Source organism: Alosa pseudoharengus, unplaced genomic scaffold (assembly GCF_046254945.1).
Source record: "Alosa pseudoharengus isolate Yale_2024_CS ecotype anadromous, Long Island Sound unplaced genomic scaffold, YU_APseudo_1.1 YU_APseudo_1.1_scf_14, whole genome shotgun sequence".
Lineage (NCBI taxonomy): Eukaryota > Metazoa > Chordata > Actinopteri > Clupeiformes > Clupeidae > Alosa > Alosa pseudoharengus.
Genome location: NW_027468609.1, coordinates 34,225,587 through 34,243,650, shown reverse-complemented (window position 1 = coordinate 34,243,650; position 18,064 = coordinate 34,225,587). Strand labels below are relative to the sequence as shown.

Sequence of the window (18,064 nt, the reverse complement as noted above, 5' to 3'; positions counted from 1 at the left end):
AAAAAGTGTGCCTGGTTCTGACAATTGGACAGCCTAGAAGCCCTAGAAGCCAGCCTGAATTTACCCGCCCACAAAATTGGACTTGGACCCACTGGAATTGGCTACACCAGGCTAACAACTGGAGTGTGACGAAGCCAATTACCCAAGTTGTCTGACAGGGGTTCTCACTTCTCTTCAGAATTAGTATGTCAGGGTGCACCCTTCACCAGCATAATAGCAAAAGAATATTGTCTTATCCATTCCTACTTATACATTAAACTTATTCTATGTTGAAGAAAGAAAGGAATCATCGGAGAACACAGACGTTGATTCTCAAGTGATCCCTTTCTCTCTCTGCATGAGCAGTCCTCTCCCGTGAAGCACCGGGTTGTTAATTAGAAGCGTGGTGGAATTACTTTTGTTTTCATTTTTTTTTTACTTATTCTATGTTAGGTCAAACAGAATAATGTCAACCCACCCAAAAGTGCTTGAACTTGACCGCAATCTACAGTAAGGAACTTTGTCAAAATTCCCATTTCTTAGTTTAACTTCGGAGTCAAACAGTTCACTTTTCTCATACAAGATAAACTGTTACATACAGTTATGTTTCCATTCTCTACCACACTGCACTTAAGTGTTGTTTATTAAACATCCACTGTGCAAACTTAAAAAATAAACAAGAATACTGTTCATGTCTTGAAAGTGTTAGAGGAAAATGGAGGAGACCACTGAGACATGGACAAGAGAAAGGCAACTTTAATTTATTCAAATATTAAACAGGATATAATATATCTTAAGTGATTAACTTTGAGATCATTGCAGATCTACTGAACAGCTCAATCATGCTAGAAATTCAAATGTAATGTTTGAGATGGCATGCAATTAAGTGGTCATTTAGCTGTAAACTGTTCTCACTACAATGACTAAAACATGTTAGGCTAAGTGATATAAAACAGCAACGTTTTCATAGCCCTTTGGGTGAAACTGGGCAGAAACCATGAACAAATAAGATTAAATTTAAAAATGTCATAAATACATTTATTTTACAGCATTCTGTTGGTTCCAAACCTTGTCAATCTCAAATCACTTTTGCAAGTATTTGTAAAAACCCCATTGTGCATATAATGAATGTTAATAATTAACAATAGAGATTGATAATTAGGTAATTGAATTGAAATGTTATCCTTCATAATGTATTCACTCTAACCATTCTAAATGGTTATAGGGTTGTCATGCCTTCTTTAACTGATGCTATAATGTAATTGGCTAAATTTAATATTGTAGGCCTATTTGACTGAGGTAGTTTTTTAAACAGATGTGAATGTAATGTCAAAAGATAAAGTTATCTAAGTTTTAGAACGTCATTCATTATTTTTAGGAATTACACTGTCAGAGACGTTCCAAATGAATTACCCCCTGATAGTTTGTGTACATTTACTGTTTGACAATGCACCTGCGCATCTTACATATCCATGGTAACCAGCTTCCAGAAACACAGCTTTAAGTCCAACAGTGTCAACAACAAAAAAATACACAAAAAAAAACATAATACAAAAAGAAAACACAAGAGACTATCAAAATCCAAAATTGCACCACAGAGTGAAATGTCTTATGCATAGTAATAAGTCTTAAAAAACACACAACGTACAAGTCAGAGAGATATTTCCAATACAGTGATGTAGCATGCAACAGGAGAAAAGTGTGAGTGTGTGTGTGTGTGTGTATGACCATGTGTGCATGCGCGTGTGTCAAGTCCGGGGAGCAGGAGTCACAATATAAAAAACAAATGGTTGAAGTCTGTCACTGCCTAGCAGACTCCAATCCCCTTTTCTTATATACATTCAACACATAAAGTGCTGAAAGAACTTACAGTATGTGGAAGCATCAACAGTGAGTGTTATATATGCCTTTAAGATTTTTTCTAAATCAAGTGGTTGTACTGTATCTACACTACGAAGTTCCTAAAACTACTCCTACACCTAAACAAGGGAGCAAGGGGGATAAAGAAACCAAGCATACTTGCCCATATCCGTAGGGCACGCTGAACATACTATACGGTATTTTAGTAGGCTTTGGGTTGATCAGGTTTTTTAGTCAACACTACCTGTGCTTGGACTTTATTCCTTACTCTTAAGCAGGCAATATCTGAAACTACTAAACACACTACCTCAATCTTCTCCAATCTATCCATCTACACTTCTGCATTACCTAAGATACTGTAGTGATGACCTATGATAAAGGGTGTAAATATGAAATGTAAGGCATATCATTTGTTATCAGTCAAACCTTTAATAATTCATTACATGATGCCATGCATAGAATTGTATTGGAATTCCCTTAAGATCTGCAAACTAAGTAAAACAAATACGACATTTTTGCTAGATCTCACACTGATGCACTTGGAAATGTACAAAAATATACTCTTTAGTGAGCTTTACACACAGAAGTGTGCAAATCTGTGATGGTCATGCCTGACCTAAAACAACTGCATGTTGACGGCCAGTGTTAATGCTCAACTTTTTGAACCGTGTTGGTAGTCAGAGATGAGCCAATGCCAATCTTGTGAATGTGCATACACAATGTTGACTATTTTGGTTTGGGGCTTCAGTATCGTAAAAATGCTGCACAAAAATGCCATTTAAAAGCTTCTCACAACACAGTACTATACTATCATGATTACCTGAATTCTCTCTCCTTCAAAAAAGCACTGTACATTTTCTTTGTTTAAAAAAGACAATTCGTTACTGGCAAATCTATTGCACACCATGTAAATATTTGGGCACCAACAACACACTTCTGTTTAAATCAATGCCATTCGTTTTCAAATTGGATACTTCAACAAACCTCAAAAGGAAGTACAAGTTAGAATTTTGGATTAGCACATTTTTTACATCACATACACAAGTGATAGCTTTTTCCCTTTTTGGATAATTGTAAAGGAAGAAAAAAAGACGACACTAGCCCTAGTTCGGGAGGATCACGGCCAGCTGCCCTTAACGCTTCAGCAGCGAGATGAATTTCACCGCCCTGCTGCATCAGAGGAAAAACTAAAAAAAGTGCAATGTGAAGGTGGAGAAGGAAGGAACAAGACAAACAAGAGAAGAGAAGGGAAAAAACGCTGATGTCACTGGCAGGCCCTGAGAGCAGAGGCCTGGTGGTGGAGGCTGCATGCTACTGCAGGTCTGTACACACATGCATGATGTGGCAGCGCCAACATGAACTGCAGAGACAGAGGTGAGTGGGTGCAGGAGTGAGAGTGGAGGGGGGCCTCTCTCTTAAAAATCAATCCTTCATCCCACACACACCCCCCTCACACACATATACATCCACATAAACACCCTCAATGTGTAATTACATCAGTCACGCTCCATTACAGTGTGTGTTGTGTGCGTTTTGTGTGTGTTGTGTGCGTTTTGTGTGTGTCGTGTGCGTGTTGGGTGTGTGTGTGTGTGTGTGTGTGTGTGCGCGTGTTGGGTGTGTGTGTGTGTGTGTGTGTGTGTGTGTGTGTCTGGTCCCCACTGCTGCTCTTCACCAGCTCTCTTCCCATCTCCTGCCAAACTGCAACATGGCAGCACTTCCATGTCCCCCCCTTTTCTTCTCCTCGCCAGGGCGTCTCTGTCAGACCCAAGCCGGCACGCTGACCGAGAGAGCCCCGCCAATCAGGACAGCACTTCGTCCTCGCCTACGAAGGGCAGCTCCATGCTTCGCATGCCCTCCCCGCTCTCCTGTTTCCTAGGAAACCGAACAAGAAAAAGCTCCAGTTAAATTAAGCATCACGTCCGTCTGTACATCCGACGCGCCAGGCTGACAGAGGTGGACAGTAGAGGTGGACAGCAGAGGTGGACAGTAGTTGCACTTACTGGATAGAATCATTTAGAGGCCTTAAAGTGAGTGTAAAAGAGGGCAATACATTTAGCATCAGCATTCAGCAAGTCCTTAGTAAGAGAAAAGCATAAACAGCATAAAATGACATCCTCATATGCAAATCATATGCAGAACACATGACAGTGAAGACGTGATAGTTATTCACTGACATGTGATGGGGGGGGGGGGGGGGGCGGAGTAGTAGGGGGTGCATGTAGAGATCCTGCCGCATGCAAGAACATTTCCATGCTCTGTGGCATTCCTCATCAATGCAGGCACAAAAAGCTCAAACGGCAATCCAGTGCACACTTGACTCTGGATGTTATCAAAATTGGAGAGGGAGAGAGAGAGAAAGAGAGAGAGAGAGAGAGAAAGAAAGACCAGTGCTGAAGTGGGTGGCTATTAGTGTTATTAGGCAGCGTGGGCGCGCGCGCACACACACACAATCTTTCTCTCTTTCTCTCTTACACACACACACTAACAGCACCTTTCTCTTTCATGTGCATACTCATGCAGTCAGGAACTACAGGGGTGGCATAGTCAAACTCACAGAGTCGCCAGGAGGCAAGGCACACACTGGCCAAGCAACTTGCTGAAATTCTTGATGTCTAGTGACTTATCCACTTTGCCTCTACCGTCAAGGTTCATTTGCCTGTTTGATCCACCTCTAAGTGCTTAATAATTATCAGACTTATTTGGAGGAGGCAACTATTCTACTTGGATTTTTTTTTTCTTCCCGCTGAACCATTTCTTCAAAGCATAAATCCAGTCAACTGAAACGCAAACCCTGGCAATATGTCGGAATTTCAACAGGAAGGAATGCAACCTGGAACTTTTGCAAACAAAACACCACTGCAATGCAGGTGTGATCTGAGAGCAAAGATTCCAAGTTAGCATTCCAGTTGAGACTAAACTCTAGTAACCCTATTAGAGCACACAATGCATAAAAGCACACAGTTTCTCTACCAGACATCCCCAACTTATCACTTTCAATGCAGTGCACACATTCAACCATTTAACTTATCCAGTGCATGTTACTGGTCAGATGCAATGGCCAGTGCATGTCAGACAGGAAGGCAGGCAGGCACCACCGAAGCCCAGTGGTCAATTACCTGGAGTGACCATGAATGTAGCAGTATTTCAAACCGCCTGCTCTGCCCTTTCTGGAGAGTGTGACAGAGGGAGGAGGGGGAAGGGAGACAGAGAGTGGGTTTTCAATGAGAACCATTAGAGAGCTAATCACTACCTCATTTACTTTCTCAATGTGTCATTATGGGATTATCAAACTGAATTGGATTTTATCACTTTCATTGTTCAAAGCCCTAAAAACGCAGCGAGCACATTTATTTATGCAGCAAGTGTTTCTTCCTCTCTGAATGCCAAAATATAGTGTATGGAGATTATTAACAGGCCATAGGCCTTTAATCTCATGGATATTATCCATAAATGGAGCAAAAATAGGATAAACAAGCTCAGACAACACTGGGGTGACTGGTTTTATGTTTTGCCTTGCAGCATTTGCACCGTTCTCTGTGAGTGCGTGTGAGTGCCACTCACGTCAGCATGGGCCCAGGTGTGGACAGGCTTCTCTCCTCTCGGCGGCTCCAGTCGAACGGGTGGCCAAACGAGCGCTTGCGCAGCATGGTCCTCACCAGGATCTACACAGAGTACAACAGGGGGAGAGGGGGAGGGAGAGAGAGAGAGTGTAAGTGCATGAGTTAGTGAGAGAGAGAGACAAGAGAGAGAGAGTGAGGGAGGGAGGAAGAGAGAAGGTTTTGGACGAAAGGCTTTCTTGTACAAGTTAGCAATTTAGGCCACTTATCAATGATCAATGTAAACAATGAACAATACATGTTGTTGTCTTTTTATCCCCTAATACACAGCTCTCTAGGCACTCACAGGCGTGCATGCGCGCGCACACATGCCCCCCCACACACACACACACACACACACACACACACTTCATTATTTTAATGAATAACTGATTAATACACCACTACAGCATCCAAATATTCACAAAGAGCCAGTTGTTATGCGTCACATGCAATCACATGTTTTTACATACAAACACTATGCTAATTGTCGCAACCACATTAATTAGTGTGCATATTAATGGTAGAGATGACACTGCCTTCTCCAAACATACAGGCTTCCTATGATGGTAACCCACTGGCACAGAGTTTGTGAACATGCCCTAGGCTACAATAAATTAGAACAATCAGTTTTGTGGTATTAATCACCTATAACCATGTAGAGAAGAAGGTTATGAAAGCAAGGTTTTCATGTAAAAGTAAGCAACTTATCTATGGATGACCAAAATAAGTCATAGGAACTGCAATTAATGCAGCAAATGACACAATATGTTAGTGTTTTTTTATCCCCTGATACACAGCCCTCTAGGCTCTCACAGTGTCTCACAGGTGAGCGTACACACAGACAACACACACACACACACACACACACACTCACCACGGTGGCCAGGCTGGGGATGTGCTTGACAGAGTTCTCCACTTCCTCCTCCGTCACCTCGATAAGGGAGCAACAGTTGTCATCCTCTGGGGGGAGGGGCTCGGCACCATGCCGCGTCACCCACGGGTGCACCTGAGGGAGCAGCACACACACACACACACACACACACACACACACACAGGGGTGTTTAGTGAGCACAGGCAACAGCAGCCACAATTACTTACAGTGAAACACCTAACTACCCATATGGTAAATGCAAGGGGCATCCGTGGCCTACTACCTAGGGAAATTGACTTTCCTACCGGTTGGAAAAATGTGGGTGGGGGGAGTGACTGAATTTAATTATTTAATATTTTACCCAGGGTGACAGTTTTTGGGCTGAATCAATGCAAAATTGTGCATGACCTGGCGCATGTTCATGGCAAACACTATAATTTTCTCTTTTTCACTCCAAACATTTTCTGACCGTATTATAGCTAAGGTAGTTAGCCACAACAATAGCGTTATCTAATAGCCATTGTTTGTCTAGTCCTCTGTCCGAACCTAAGTAGTATCCTCCTTTTTGGGCATTTGTCCGCCTTTTTGACAAGTGCTCCACAGTTAACAAGGCTTATAAGTAGCGATCAATGATAAAAAAACAAAAAAAACAATGCGTTCTATATGTTCTATATGCGTTCTATATGTTCATATAAGGGGCCTTCAGATAGGAGGCGACATGCACTGCTCTCGCTGCTAGGTTGCGCTGGGTTGAGTGAATGACCCAAAGATTTGTGTTGGGCTCAATGCAAAATAGCTATGATTAACAGTGCCCAGCGCTCAAAGTTAAACATGGATTTCGACTGTGGAACATGCAAGAGCTGCAGAGTAGCAAAATGAAAAAGAGAGTATACCCCCCCCCGCCCGGGGTAGGAATAAGCCTATAAGGAGAAACTGTGTCCTCATTTTGGTCGATTTGTCCTCAACTAGTCCTCCTTTTCATTCTGGTTGGTGGTCACCCTATTCCAATGTATTTCTGCACAGAACCAAATAGACATCTACAGTAGCTGGGTCACGGATGCAGCGTGGTTTGACCCACGCCTGAGGCACGGATGTCATAGAGGAAGTGCGGCTGCTCTAACCTGTTAACATGGCCGCTGAATAGGAATAGGCCTATGAGCACAAATTGGAGGGTGTCCTCATTTTGCCCAATTAGTCCTCACTTTTAGACACAGGCTGTCCTCCTTTTTTCAGAGTCTGGTTGGTGGTCACCCTATTTCTGCTATGTTATAGTACACATGTGGCCTCCACTTCTCCTTTTAAACACAAATTATAACTATCAACTGGTCTCTTCGATGTATTTCTGCACAGAACCACTCACGTGAAATACGTCGAAAAGACCAATTCTCCTTTTAAACACAAATTATGACTATCAACTGGTCTTTTCGATGTATTTCTGCACAGCACCACTCGCATCAAGCGGAAAAAAGGCTTCACTTCTGTTCTCTAGCTGGGTCACGGTTGTGGCGCGAGAGCCTGAGAGACATGAAGCTATTATTCATAATAATTGTTTCATAATTTATTGTATAAGAGCCTTTCAGTAGGATACCACATAGTTAGGCCTATTTAAACACAATATACCACCTGGACAAGAACTTTTCAATATGCTTAATATTAGAACACATTTTTACATTGTGTTTGTAAAAAAAATTATATCGGCTGATTTATCGTTTATCGGTTTTTGAAATCCTCAAATATTGAAGTCGGTATCGGTCTTTAAAATCCCATATCGGTCGGACTCTACCCCAAACTGCTCCTCGAGAGTGTGTGTGTGTGTGTGTGTGTGTGTGTGTGTGTGTGCGCACTAGCCTAGAAATCTAGACACACCCTAGCGGCAGCAAATGTAATTTGCAGCCAGGGTCGTCTATCAACTATCCGTTGGCTTGAAAGCTGGAAAAAACAAACTCTGGTCAGGCCAATCACATCGTGTATAGAGTCGGTGGGCGGGCTTAACATAATGACGACAGAGTTGCTGCGGTTCCGCGTGAATTCCCTGCTAACAAAGAAGATGGCTGCTGCTGGCGAACAGCGGTCTTTCGAATCGCCTTTTGACTCTTAAGGACTTGGAGTTAAGCTTTTCTTTGAGAAAAGAACAAAGAACGGCACTGAAGTCATTCCTAAAAAAGAAATATGTATTCAGAGTTTTACCGACTGGATACCGCAAAAGTTTGATCTACCAACTAGCTCCGCTGGTGGGAAAACACATGGGACTCATGGGTTGTAGCGCTATCCTGTTGCGTACAGAATTTGAAAGACAACTGTTTATCCCGCCCCTCGGATTGAGCCCTGCCAATGGTGTGTTCCCAGACCCAACATGTTGAAGTGGGTCTGGCTTGCCAGGCTATGTGTGCACACTACCTACCACAGATGAGTTTCATGCAGAGACAAATTTCCTTCAGCACAAATAAAGTAACTACATTCATTATTCAATATATATGGCAAATTCATGAACAGTGCCTTAATGTGACTTTACTATGTGTTATATACGGTGTGCTACAATAACATTAAATATGGTATGTAATAATTGTAAAAAAATCTGTACTGCACACTTTGGGTTGTAAAATTGTGTCTAACACAAGCAGTAGTCAAATTACTGAATATCACATATCAAATTGTACATAGTATGCTAATTTATTAATCCAATCCCCTAACATCTTTGCTTATTTATTGTCAGTCATTATATTTGACATATTTGTGTCACTTGGACAAAATACATTAGCGAACTCAACCATAAGTTTGCTGGATTTATCTCCTCCAGCTGCTTTATTTCCTGTCTGTGGCACTGTGGGTAAGTGGATTGGATGACAAGCAACGTGACACAAACATGAGCAACAGAACACTGCCTGGTCTTGAGTTTTCAATGCAAGAATGATTTTCGCAATCTCATGCTTATACTACAAGACCAACCCTCATGTCCAAGACTTTTAATGCCCCTTCCCCTCATCCATATCTGAAATCTGAGATACTTTAGTTCTCTATCTAACTCATATTACTTTCTTTTTAATCATGAGACATATCTAAAATAGTAGGGTTTTGCTCACCATTAATTAAATAGAGAATGCAAACATATTGTGTGATTAACCCACTTAGCATGACACAAAGGGACAGAAAATTGTCCTATTTTGTCCTATAAGTGTCCTCTTTGTCCTACCTTTATTTGTGGCACTGTTATCCTGGTCTCAGGATTCTTGTCCAGCATCTTAAAGAGAAGATCCTTCAGATCATCCGACACATCTGCACTGTAAAGACAAAACACTCTTAAATCAGGAAAGGCTCATTAAGAGCCATAAACAAAATGTGTCAAAGGACAACACAGAGCACGTACAACCTTTTTTATTATTTATACCAATTATCTCTTTAACATATCAATGCATTTAACAACTTGGGCCGTAAGGCACTGTGAGGATGCCCATCTTCTCCCTTTCAGCTCATACACCTCAGGCATCATGTCATTTCTCAACACAGTTGACCCCTACTGACTGTGAGGAACGCCTATCTTTTCCCTCTCATCTACAGTATAGCCCTCACGCATCATTGGTCATTTCTCAACACAGTTAACCCCGCTGAAGGGTTGAAGGGACACCGGCGCGGACATGAGTGTGGCGCCAACTCCGCTTTCGACATTCGATTACCTAGACAACATTGTTCTCAATACAACCTCGGCACACCAGCGGAGGTGGCGGCAGAGTTCGACGCTGGTGTGCGGGGTTGTATTGAGAATAATGTGGTTTTGTGTCGTACACCGGCGCCGGCGTACGCAGTGCTTGACTGTGTGAATGAGATTGTGTGCATGATAATCTGTGTTGCATAAAAGATGGAGGTGGCCGAGTGTGAGGCAGCCCGTCAGGACTGAATGGGTGGGAAAAGGAAGACAGAGACTCACTGCTGGGGCAATTCCACAGGCTGGGTTTTGATCTTCTGATGGAGGCTGAGAATTCGCTCGTCCATAAAGGGACACTGGAAGAGAGAGAAGGGTGTGTGTGTGTGTGTGTGTGTGTGTGTGTGTGTGTGTGTGTGTGTGTGTGTGTGTGTGTGCATGTGTGTGCGTGTCAAAACACACTAAAAACACACTATAAACACAAACAGACTCTTATTTTTCTAAGCAGGGCAATGATAGCAGATGGCATTAAACATGGGCAGTGAAAGTATTTCCTCTCAAATCAGTTTGATCCAAACAGTTTCCGTGTTGTCCATTTTAGTTGGTTTCCCTAAAGTGTTCTGAATATAACAAGTGATGTGTTGCTTCACAATAAAAGAGAAAAAAAACATCAGATTCCAAAAAAATCCTCTTATCCACACACTCTACATCTGTCACACTCCAATCCTCATAATGTGTCTCTCTTATGCATGAAAAGAACACCAACAGAGTCAATAAACTAGATGTACCGCAGAGTGGTACAAAATATGACCGCCGCCCAGACCAGCACATTTTTTCCACAAAAATAAATCACGCTGAAAGGCCTATATGATTCTAACTGTCTTTTGCATTATCCACACTCAATTCTCACTGGTATCTGCTACACAACAAGTACGAAAACATGATTAGTTCATAGATTTCACATGTAAAATTCATTTTATACAACCCCACCCCCATCTTGCCTGTTCATAATTTTGAGAAATTCTTGAATTGTGTGCATGTGTGTGTACACGTTTATGTTTATGTGTGTGGGTGTGTGTGTGTGTGTGTCATGGCCGGATCCAGAATAGGGCTGGGAGGGGCAATGCCCCTCCAAATATTTCTTCTGCCCCACCTAATTGGTCAATTTTAATTGACAGCTATTGAATCTGCCAATCACACTTTTCTAATTCGTCCCGTCTGAATTTCGAGGGTGCTGATTTGCTGGTTGGATAGTATAAATAAGCTACCGGAGCAGCAGCGATGCGTTCCCCTACTATTCCACACTGAGTGCATCACTTGCTGTTTTCATGCTTCAGTAGAGAGGGCTTAGCTATATTTCCATAAAGGTTATAGGCTACTAGATGTAATAGAGATTCTTGTTGCTGGTTTAAATAAAGACCTTTTTTGTATTATTCTCGTTTGAATAAGGTTTGTTTTTAGCTAATTTCCATGTTAGCTTTCTAAGGTGATCTAGCCAGTTAGTTTGTTAACATTGGTCATTCCTTAACTGTGTTATAAGCAGGGTGGGAATTTTATGGCGGCCACGTCGTTGCCCTTTGCGTTGGCCGTGATGTCCCTTTGAAAATCGGAGGTTCACAGTGGCCTTGGTGCCCATTTCTTTCTATATTCTGCTTTGCATCCGACTAGCGAGTTTTATTTAGCCTATGGCCTGATTAAGCTTAGCATTCACAACGCAAATTAATTTAGCCTATGTCTTTTATGCAGTGGAGAATGTGACAGCGCACGGCAAGAAAGAAAGTGCGTCCAAATTCACCCATTCTTTGCACAAAGATATTACATGTATCACATCATACGAAAGAGCTTTTTCTCTGCTTTTAAACGATGTTGGCTGCAAGTTGTGGTAAACGGTTCGCGAGAAAAGTAACTTTAATTTATCATGTTACATTCTGCGCCCATCTCCCTACCCATTCATCTCGGTGGAATACTTCACGAATTTTTGCCGAACACATGACAAGCCATATATTAGAAGAAACAGCAGACTTTACCGAATAAAAAGGTGTAAAGCATTCCCCTGTACAGTTAGCCATTCCAGAGTAATCCAGTTTTACATTTGCAGCAATGTCTAAATGCATGTCTCCAACTTTGGGCTTTAGGTTTTACAGTGTGTTTAAATTGTCCAATACATGATTTCATAACAGGCCAAATACAAAATAAATGTTACAAATATCTCCTAGATATCTGTAAATATTAAAATCAGCTGACTAAGAGTTTGTCAAAGTAGCCTTAATGATGACAAAATGCTAAGCATGCATGTAGACTATTTGAGTTTCTTAAAGCTGAACTGTGCTTTAATTGTTCAATACATGATTTCATAACAGGCCACATAGAAAATAAATGTTAAATATAGCCTAGATATCTGTACATATTAAAATCAGGTCTATGATTAACATTTCTATGTAATATGTCATGTTTGCTATTAGATACAGGTTTTACGGTGAAAAGTAAGGCATTTGTAGGTGAAACTGAGGGGGGGGGGGGGGGGGGTGTATTCATTGTGCCCACCCCAATCTGAGCAGCCTAGATCCAGGCCTGGTGTGTGTGCGTGCTTGTGTGTTTGCCTGCGTATGTGTGTTTGTGCATGTGCATGCATGCGTACATATGTCTACTGTGTGAGTATGTGTCATACGTATGATTACTGTGAATGTATGTGTGTGCGTGTGTATCAGTTTATGCACATGTGTGCACATGGAATGGGTTAACATGACCCCTGGAGGCAAACATACGGAAAAAATTGGTCATCCTAGGCCCTCAAGATATTCACAGAAAACTGTGTCTGCCCTACCCTCCTTTCGGGGGGGTCCAGTACAGCGGGGGGGCTACAGATCAAAACAAAAAACGATGGTTCCATGCTATCCATGTGGGGTTACATGCCCACCAAGTTTAGTGTACCCCGGTCTTTCAGTGTCCCGGGAATCCTTGACGGAAATTTGGACATGCGAAAAAGAAAAAAAGAAAAAAAATCTGACTAAACCTATATGACCGCCGCTTCGCTGCGCGGCGGTCATAATTACTGAACAAAAAATGAAAACACTGCAACTGTCACACTATCAAGTGCTGTTAATCTGAAGGTGTGAGTAAATCTTTGGGACTTGAGTGACTTGAGTGGTGAGAAGTGACCATAGGACCCAGAATGCAAATAGCTGGGATGAAAAAGAATCCCGCCTTTAAACTATCCATCTTAAAATTATTTATCTAAATGTTAGTTTTTTATATCAATGCACTTAATCTTCACACATTTGGCTGTTCCAATTAGGGTGAGGAATGGCATAATACAATGCTTGTGTACATTTGTTTGTGCATGTGCATGAGTGTGTGTGTGTGTGTGTGTAATATTTTCATTAACGGTTTTCAGACATGTCCTCCGCACTATATGTGAATCTTTGTGAAACGGATGTCCGACCCTTCAGGTGAATCAGATATCATGCTTAAAATATGCAGACATTATGTGTGAACGACACCGACGCACATGAACAGAATCATGCGTGGTTGAACAGGTTGAACGTGGTTGAACACGCACATGAACAGAATCTCCGCAATGTATTCGCTTCATTCAAACATGAACTAATTTACATAATGTCCGTACGAAATACTAAGAGGAGAGTAGTGTAAGAGCCGCCTAAGTTCCAGATGTCGGGACATGTTGTTCATATGTACGGCCCAACCTCTTGATATGCGCAGAACATGAAAGCAGCTATTGTTTGTACTCCATTTCTGTGTGTGTGTGTGTGTGTGTGTGTGTGTGTGTGTGTGTGTGTGTGTGTGTGTGTGTGTGTATTTAGGTGTTCATGTGTTTGAATTCCACACACAACAAAAACAAAACAAGAGTCTTACCACTCCAAAGACAAAGCAGTACAGGGTGACCCCCATTGCCCACACATCCAAAGCCTGAGTAGACAAACAAACAAACAAACAAACAAACACACACACCAGAGGGACAGGATCAGCGTCATCTCCACACACTATCTGCAGCTCACTCATAAGGGCACAATTATCTCTCCCCACAATAGCCTAGAATTGCGTTACCAATCATTTTCAGAGAGATTTAGATGGCTTTTAACACTACACCAAACAACCACGATCTCATATCATGAAGAAAGACAAAGAGTCAGAGAAACATAGGCCTGGAGCTGACAGAGTGGGAAAACCGTCCCACCTTTCCAGAGAAGTTCTTGCGGGTCTCGGACAGCGTCTCGGGAGCGAGGAAAGCTGGCGTTCCCACAGTACTGGTCAGCAGCGCATCCGTCCCCTCAAACTGATTACTCACGCCGAAGTCTGCGATCTTTATGTGCCCACCTTCGCCCACCAGTAGGTTGGAGGGTTTGACGTCGCGATGGATGATTTTTTGGTAATGCACTGAGGAGGATAACAAAAATGTTAGCACATTCAGAATCAGTTGTGAGATGCTTTTTTAAATCTATCTTTGCATTAAAATACAGAACAATTGACATTGCATGGATATATCAGGGCTTAAAATTCATTTTTCAAAATGGGGGGGAATTCCCCCCTTAGGTTATTCATGTAGGGGGGATTTACACAATTTAGGGGGGAGGGGGGGATTGCAATTTCGATACTTCTTCGATACTTTTTTAAAAAGTGTTTGATTTTGGGGCCCCCAACACCCTGACGTCATCAGTAATATATACTGTAGTGGGATCATTCACAACAGTGGACATCCTAGATTCTGCTTGACTCTCTCCACACACACACTGAAAATTATGGCTTATGTGACAGGATGTTTCTATTTCATATATTTGTTAATTCATATAGAGTGTATTTAGTTAATAATGTATTTTTTTTAATGTATAGCATTTTACTAGTAATTACTAGTAGCTAAACATATTTAGTAATTTGAATGCTTCATATTGACGTTTAAACTATAACACTTAGGCATATCTTTAATGTGTTGTGTAGGTCTAATTGAGTGCACATTGGTGATGAGTAGGTGTAATTGAGTGCCTGTCATTTTAAGGAAATACGTGAGAGTAATTAGCCTCCCTTCAGCCTGACGGTTTTAGGCTAGTCGCTAGTGAATAAAAGTTGTGCATAGTGCATAAGGATATGTGGATGCAATTCATTATGTTTTCTATGTTATTAGATAAAATTAATGTTCAAAAAACTAACAAGTTGAAGACAATCTTTCTGGGATCAAGTGTTGACGTGACCTGAGCTAGCAGGATAGTTACCAAGGAGCTCTTTCCAGATGTAAAAGTTTGCCATGGTTGCGTAGTAGCCTATTTGCGTAAGCGTAAAGTGTTTCTCTCTCTCTCTCTCTCTCTCTCTCCGTGTGTGTGTGTGTGTGTCTGCGTCTGCATGAGGCCATGTTCAATTCAACTCGGTAGTTGATCCGTCCGGTCAATAGCACCGCCTTCACACCACTTCATGATTATATTAACGTCATCAGACAGGCTGTAAAAGTGTATGCGGGAATTTCTCGCATTATGATGGCTAGAGTTGCGGGACTTGAACAAATTATGCGCAATACCCGCAATCCCGCAGTGAAATTTAAGCCCTGTATATGTATACATTTCAAAGGACAAATCAATGGAACATGAGGGGATGGAGATTCTATGGAAGGTGTTTTTCCTGGTGCCAGGTGAAGGGCCTCCGAGTGACAAGAAAAGGAAATGAGAAATGAAGAGCCCTTAAGGTGGCCTACACTTCAGCAATGAATTCATCAGAGAAAAGGCTGTTGCCGTATGAGAGAGAGAGAGAGAGAGTGAACAGTGTGTAGAGGAAATGAGAACAGGTGGTAGAAACGGCTGGAGTGGAGCTCTGCTCACAATACTCAATCCCCCTCAGCAGGTCCTGGAAGTAGAATCGCGCTTGGTCCTCAGTCAAGGGCTTATCTGTAGGCACCTCCATCACAGCACTGTACTCAAAGACACACACACACACACACATATCAGAAAAGGACATGTATGCAAAATATAGTAAAATATATGTTCAATGTATAATACTGAGTGAATTTTTACTCACCCTTGTTTGACCAGTTCAAACACTGTGAACAGGACACATTATGGATTAGTTTAGCAATGTCATTGATTTTTCTTTTCTATATTTGTAGGACATGGTATGTTTGGTATGTTTTATACATGATCTTATATTATACAACATCAGTCTAAAGATGACTATGTGTGTGTTTATGCATGGCGGAGTTTCTTACCCATGTACAGATGATCTTCACCAGGGTCATCCAAAACCTTTACAAATAAACATGAGAATCTCAGAAGAACATACAGGCTATATACAAAACAAGAGCCATGACAAGCTGAGAATAACTAACTTTCGACTTCCTTATCTCTCATGGGATTCTCTCTCTCTCTCTCTCTCTCTCTCTAAATATATATATTCATGTTAAAATGTGCCGCACCTCCACCAGTTTGACCACATTTGGGTGGTCCAGCTTTTTTAAGATGGCGATCTCCTGGTAGACCCTCTCCAGGGGCCCTTTGGGCTGTGGGGGGCCCTCAGGAGGCCCTTTGGCACCGCGTGGAGGCGGACGACCTGCGACGCAAAGAAGCCATTAGAGAGGGAAGGATAAGCGAGGGAAAATGGCGGGTGGGTGTTCGGAGTGGATTAAGAGCAGGAGACAAGAGAAGATAGTCGGAGGGAGAGGACAGAGTGACAGCAGAGGAGAGAAACAGATGATGGAGTTAAAAGGATAGACATTCCGAGGGAAAAAAGAGGGAGAAAGGATGAGTGTTGGTTATTCAGCTGGATCTGATTGAGTAAAGCACACAGACACAAACACACACACACTCAAGACACACACGCACACACACGCGCACACACACACACAGACACGCATACACAGACACGCACATACACACACGCGCACACACACACACAGACACGCATACACAGACACGCACACACACACACACACACCCTGCTGGGCCCTCCATCTGCTTTCAAACACACTTACGTGGGAAACCAGCCTGTCTCATCAGCCGCTTTTTGGATAGGACTTTCATCGCCTGCAGAAGACAGAGAGCAAGACGAGGGGAGGGAGTGGATTAAAAACAAAGAGACAGGGAAAGAGAGAGAGAGAGAAAGAGAGAAGGAGATGGGTGGGGGAAATCCAATGTCATGAAGAGTGCAAAGACATGCAAAGCCTTTTTACAGTCTTTATTTAGGCAATGCCAGCAGACCAAGTAAGCCCATTTCAGATTCAGTACAATTCTGGTGCAATTTTGGTACACACGCAAATGCACAAAGACATTAACTTAACTCCCGTACCACATGAAGTAGATTGAGGATTTTTAAGTCTTTTTATTTGTCCATTTTTAGACTTTTTGTCCTAAATATTAGAGCCATTACTTGCCATGCATAATCCTGAATTACATCAGTAACCATAGAATATTCACCCATGTTAGTCAGACTTCTCATAGCTTGAGTATTTTTGCCCACCAGAGGCCACCAAAGACTATATAACTATTTCTAGTGTTCTATTTTGACTGTTCAGTGATTTTTAAATACAGTTATTACGCCTGTACTAAATGTTTTTTTATACTTTTAAAAGGGTTATTTGTTAGGTGAAAGATGACTGAGTATACATGTCAAATCTGGTGTTTACTAAGGTTATTTTAGCCAAGCCATTTTTTTTGTAAAGAATTTTATTTTTTGATTTTGATTTGATTTGGAAAATCAAGCATTTTAGATTGTATCTACATACCAGATTGTGAACACCAGACTGTCATAGTTTGACATTGTCTTGAGACATTGACGGCATTCGATTGAATCCCCAATGGCCTTAGGAGGACTGCACAGCTACATACAAATGGGAGGGGGAGGGGTTGAATTGTTTTTAAGTGGTTCATCTAGATCACTTAGAAAAGTGAGGTGATTGCAGGGATGATGGCTGTGGGCTGGAGATTCTGCTACTACATGAGAGGGGAAGACATGCAGGAAGGCAGGCAGGCAGGCAGAAAAATTGGCACTCACGTAGTAGGTGTTGTCATCTTCATTATACGCCAGCTTGACAACTCCGTAGGAGCCCTTGTTCCAGAAACAAAGACATGAAACGAGTCAGAAGAGATCTGGCAGCTGTTTGGCAATTGTTCTGTCACTGACGCA

At 42.0% G+C, this 18,064-nt stretch overlaps 1 protein-coding gene across 3 annotated transcripts in view; it reads right to left on the bottom strand.

The window, feature by feature from the left end:
- Positions 1-719: 719 nt before the first annotated feature.
- camkk2 (calcium/calmodulin-dependent protein kinase kinase 2) overlaps positions 720-18,064 on the bottom strand; it is a 37,045-nt gene continuing 19,700 nt past the window's right edge. For 2 of the 3 annotated variants that reach the window (XM_076284778.1, XM_076284777.1), the window contains exons 5-18: positions 17,933-17,986; positions 16,914-16,965; positions 16,359-16,492; positions 16,152-16,188; positions 15,965-15,986; positions 15,769-15,857; positions 14,142-14,341; positions 13,820-13,873; positions 10,232-10,305; positions 9,500-9,587; positions 6,313-6,444; positions 5,401-5,501; positions 4,956-5,006; positions 720-3,711 (exon numbers count right to left, since the gene is read on the bottom strand). In XM_076284778.1, coding sequence (XP_076140893.1) covers positions 3,639-3,711; positions 4,956-5,006; positions 5,401-5,501; positions 6,313-6,444; positions 9,500-9,587; positions 10,232-10,305; positions 13,820-13,873; positions 14,142-14,341; positions 15,769-15,857; positions 15,965-15,986; positions 16,152-16,188; positions 16,359-16,492; positions 16,914-16,965; positions 17,933-17,986 — 1,161 coding nt within the window. In that variant the 3' untranslated portion in view covers positions 720-3,638. The remainder of the gene's footprint in view (positions 3,712-4,955; positions 5,007-5,400; positions 5,502-6,312; positions 6,445-9,499; positions 9,588-10,231; positions 10,306-13,819; positions 13,874-14,141; positions 14,342-15,768; positions 15,858-15,964; positions 15,987-16,151; positions 16,189-16,358; positions 16,493-16,913; positions 16,966-17,932; positions 17,987-18,064) is intronic. The other variant, XM_076284779.1, reaches the window with a different exon arrangement.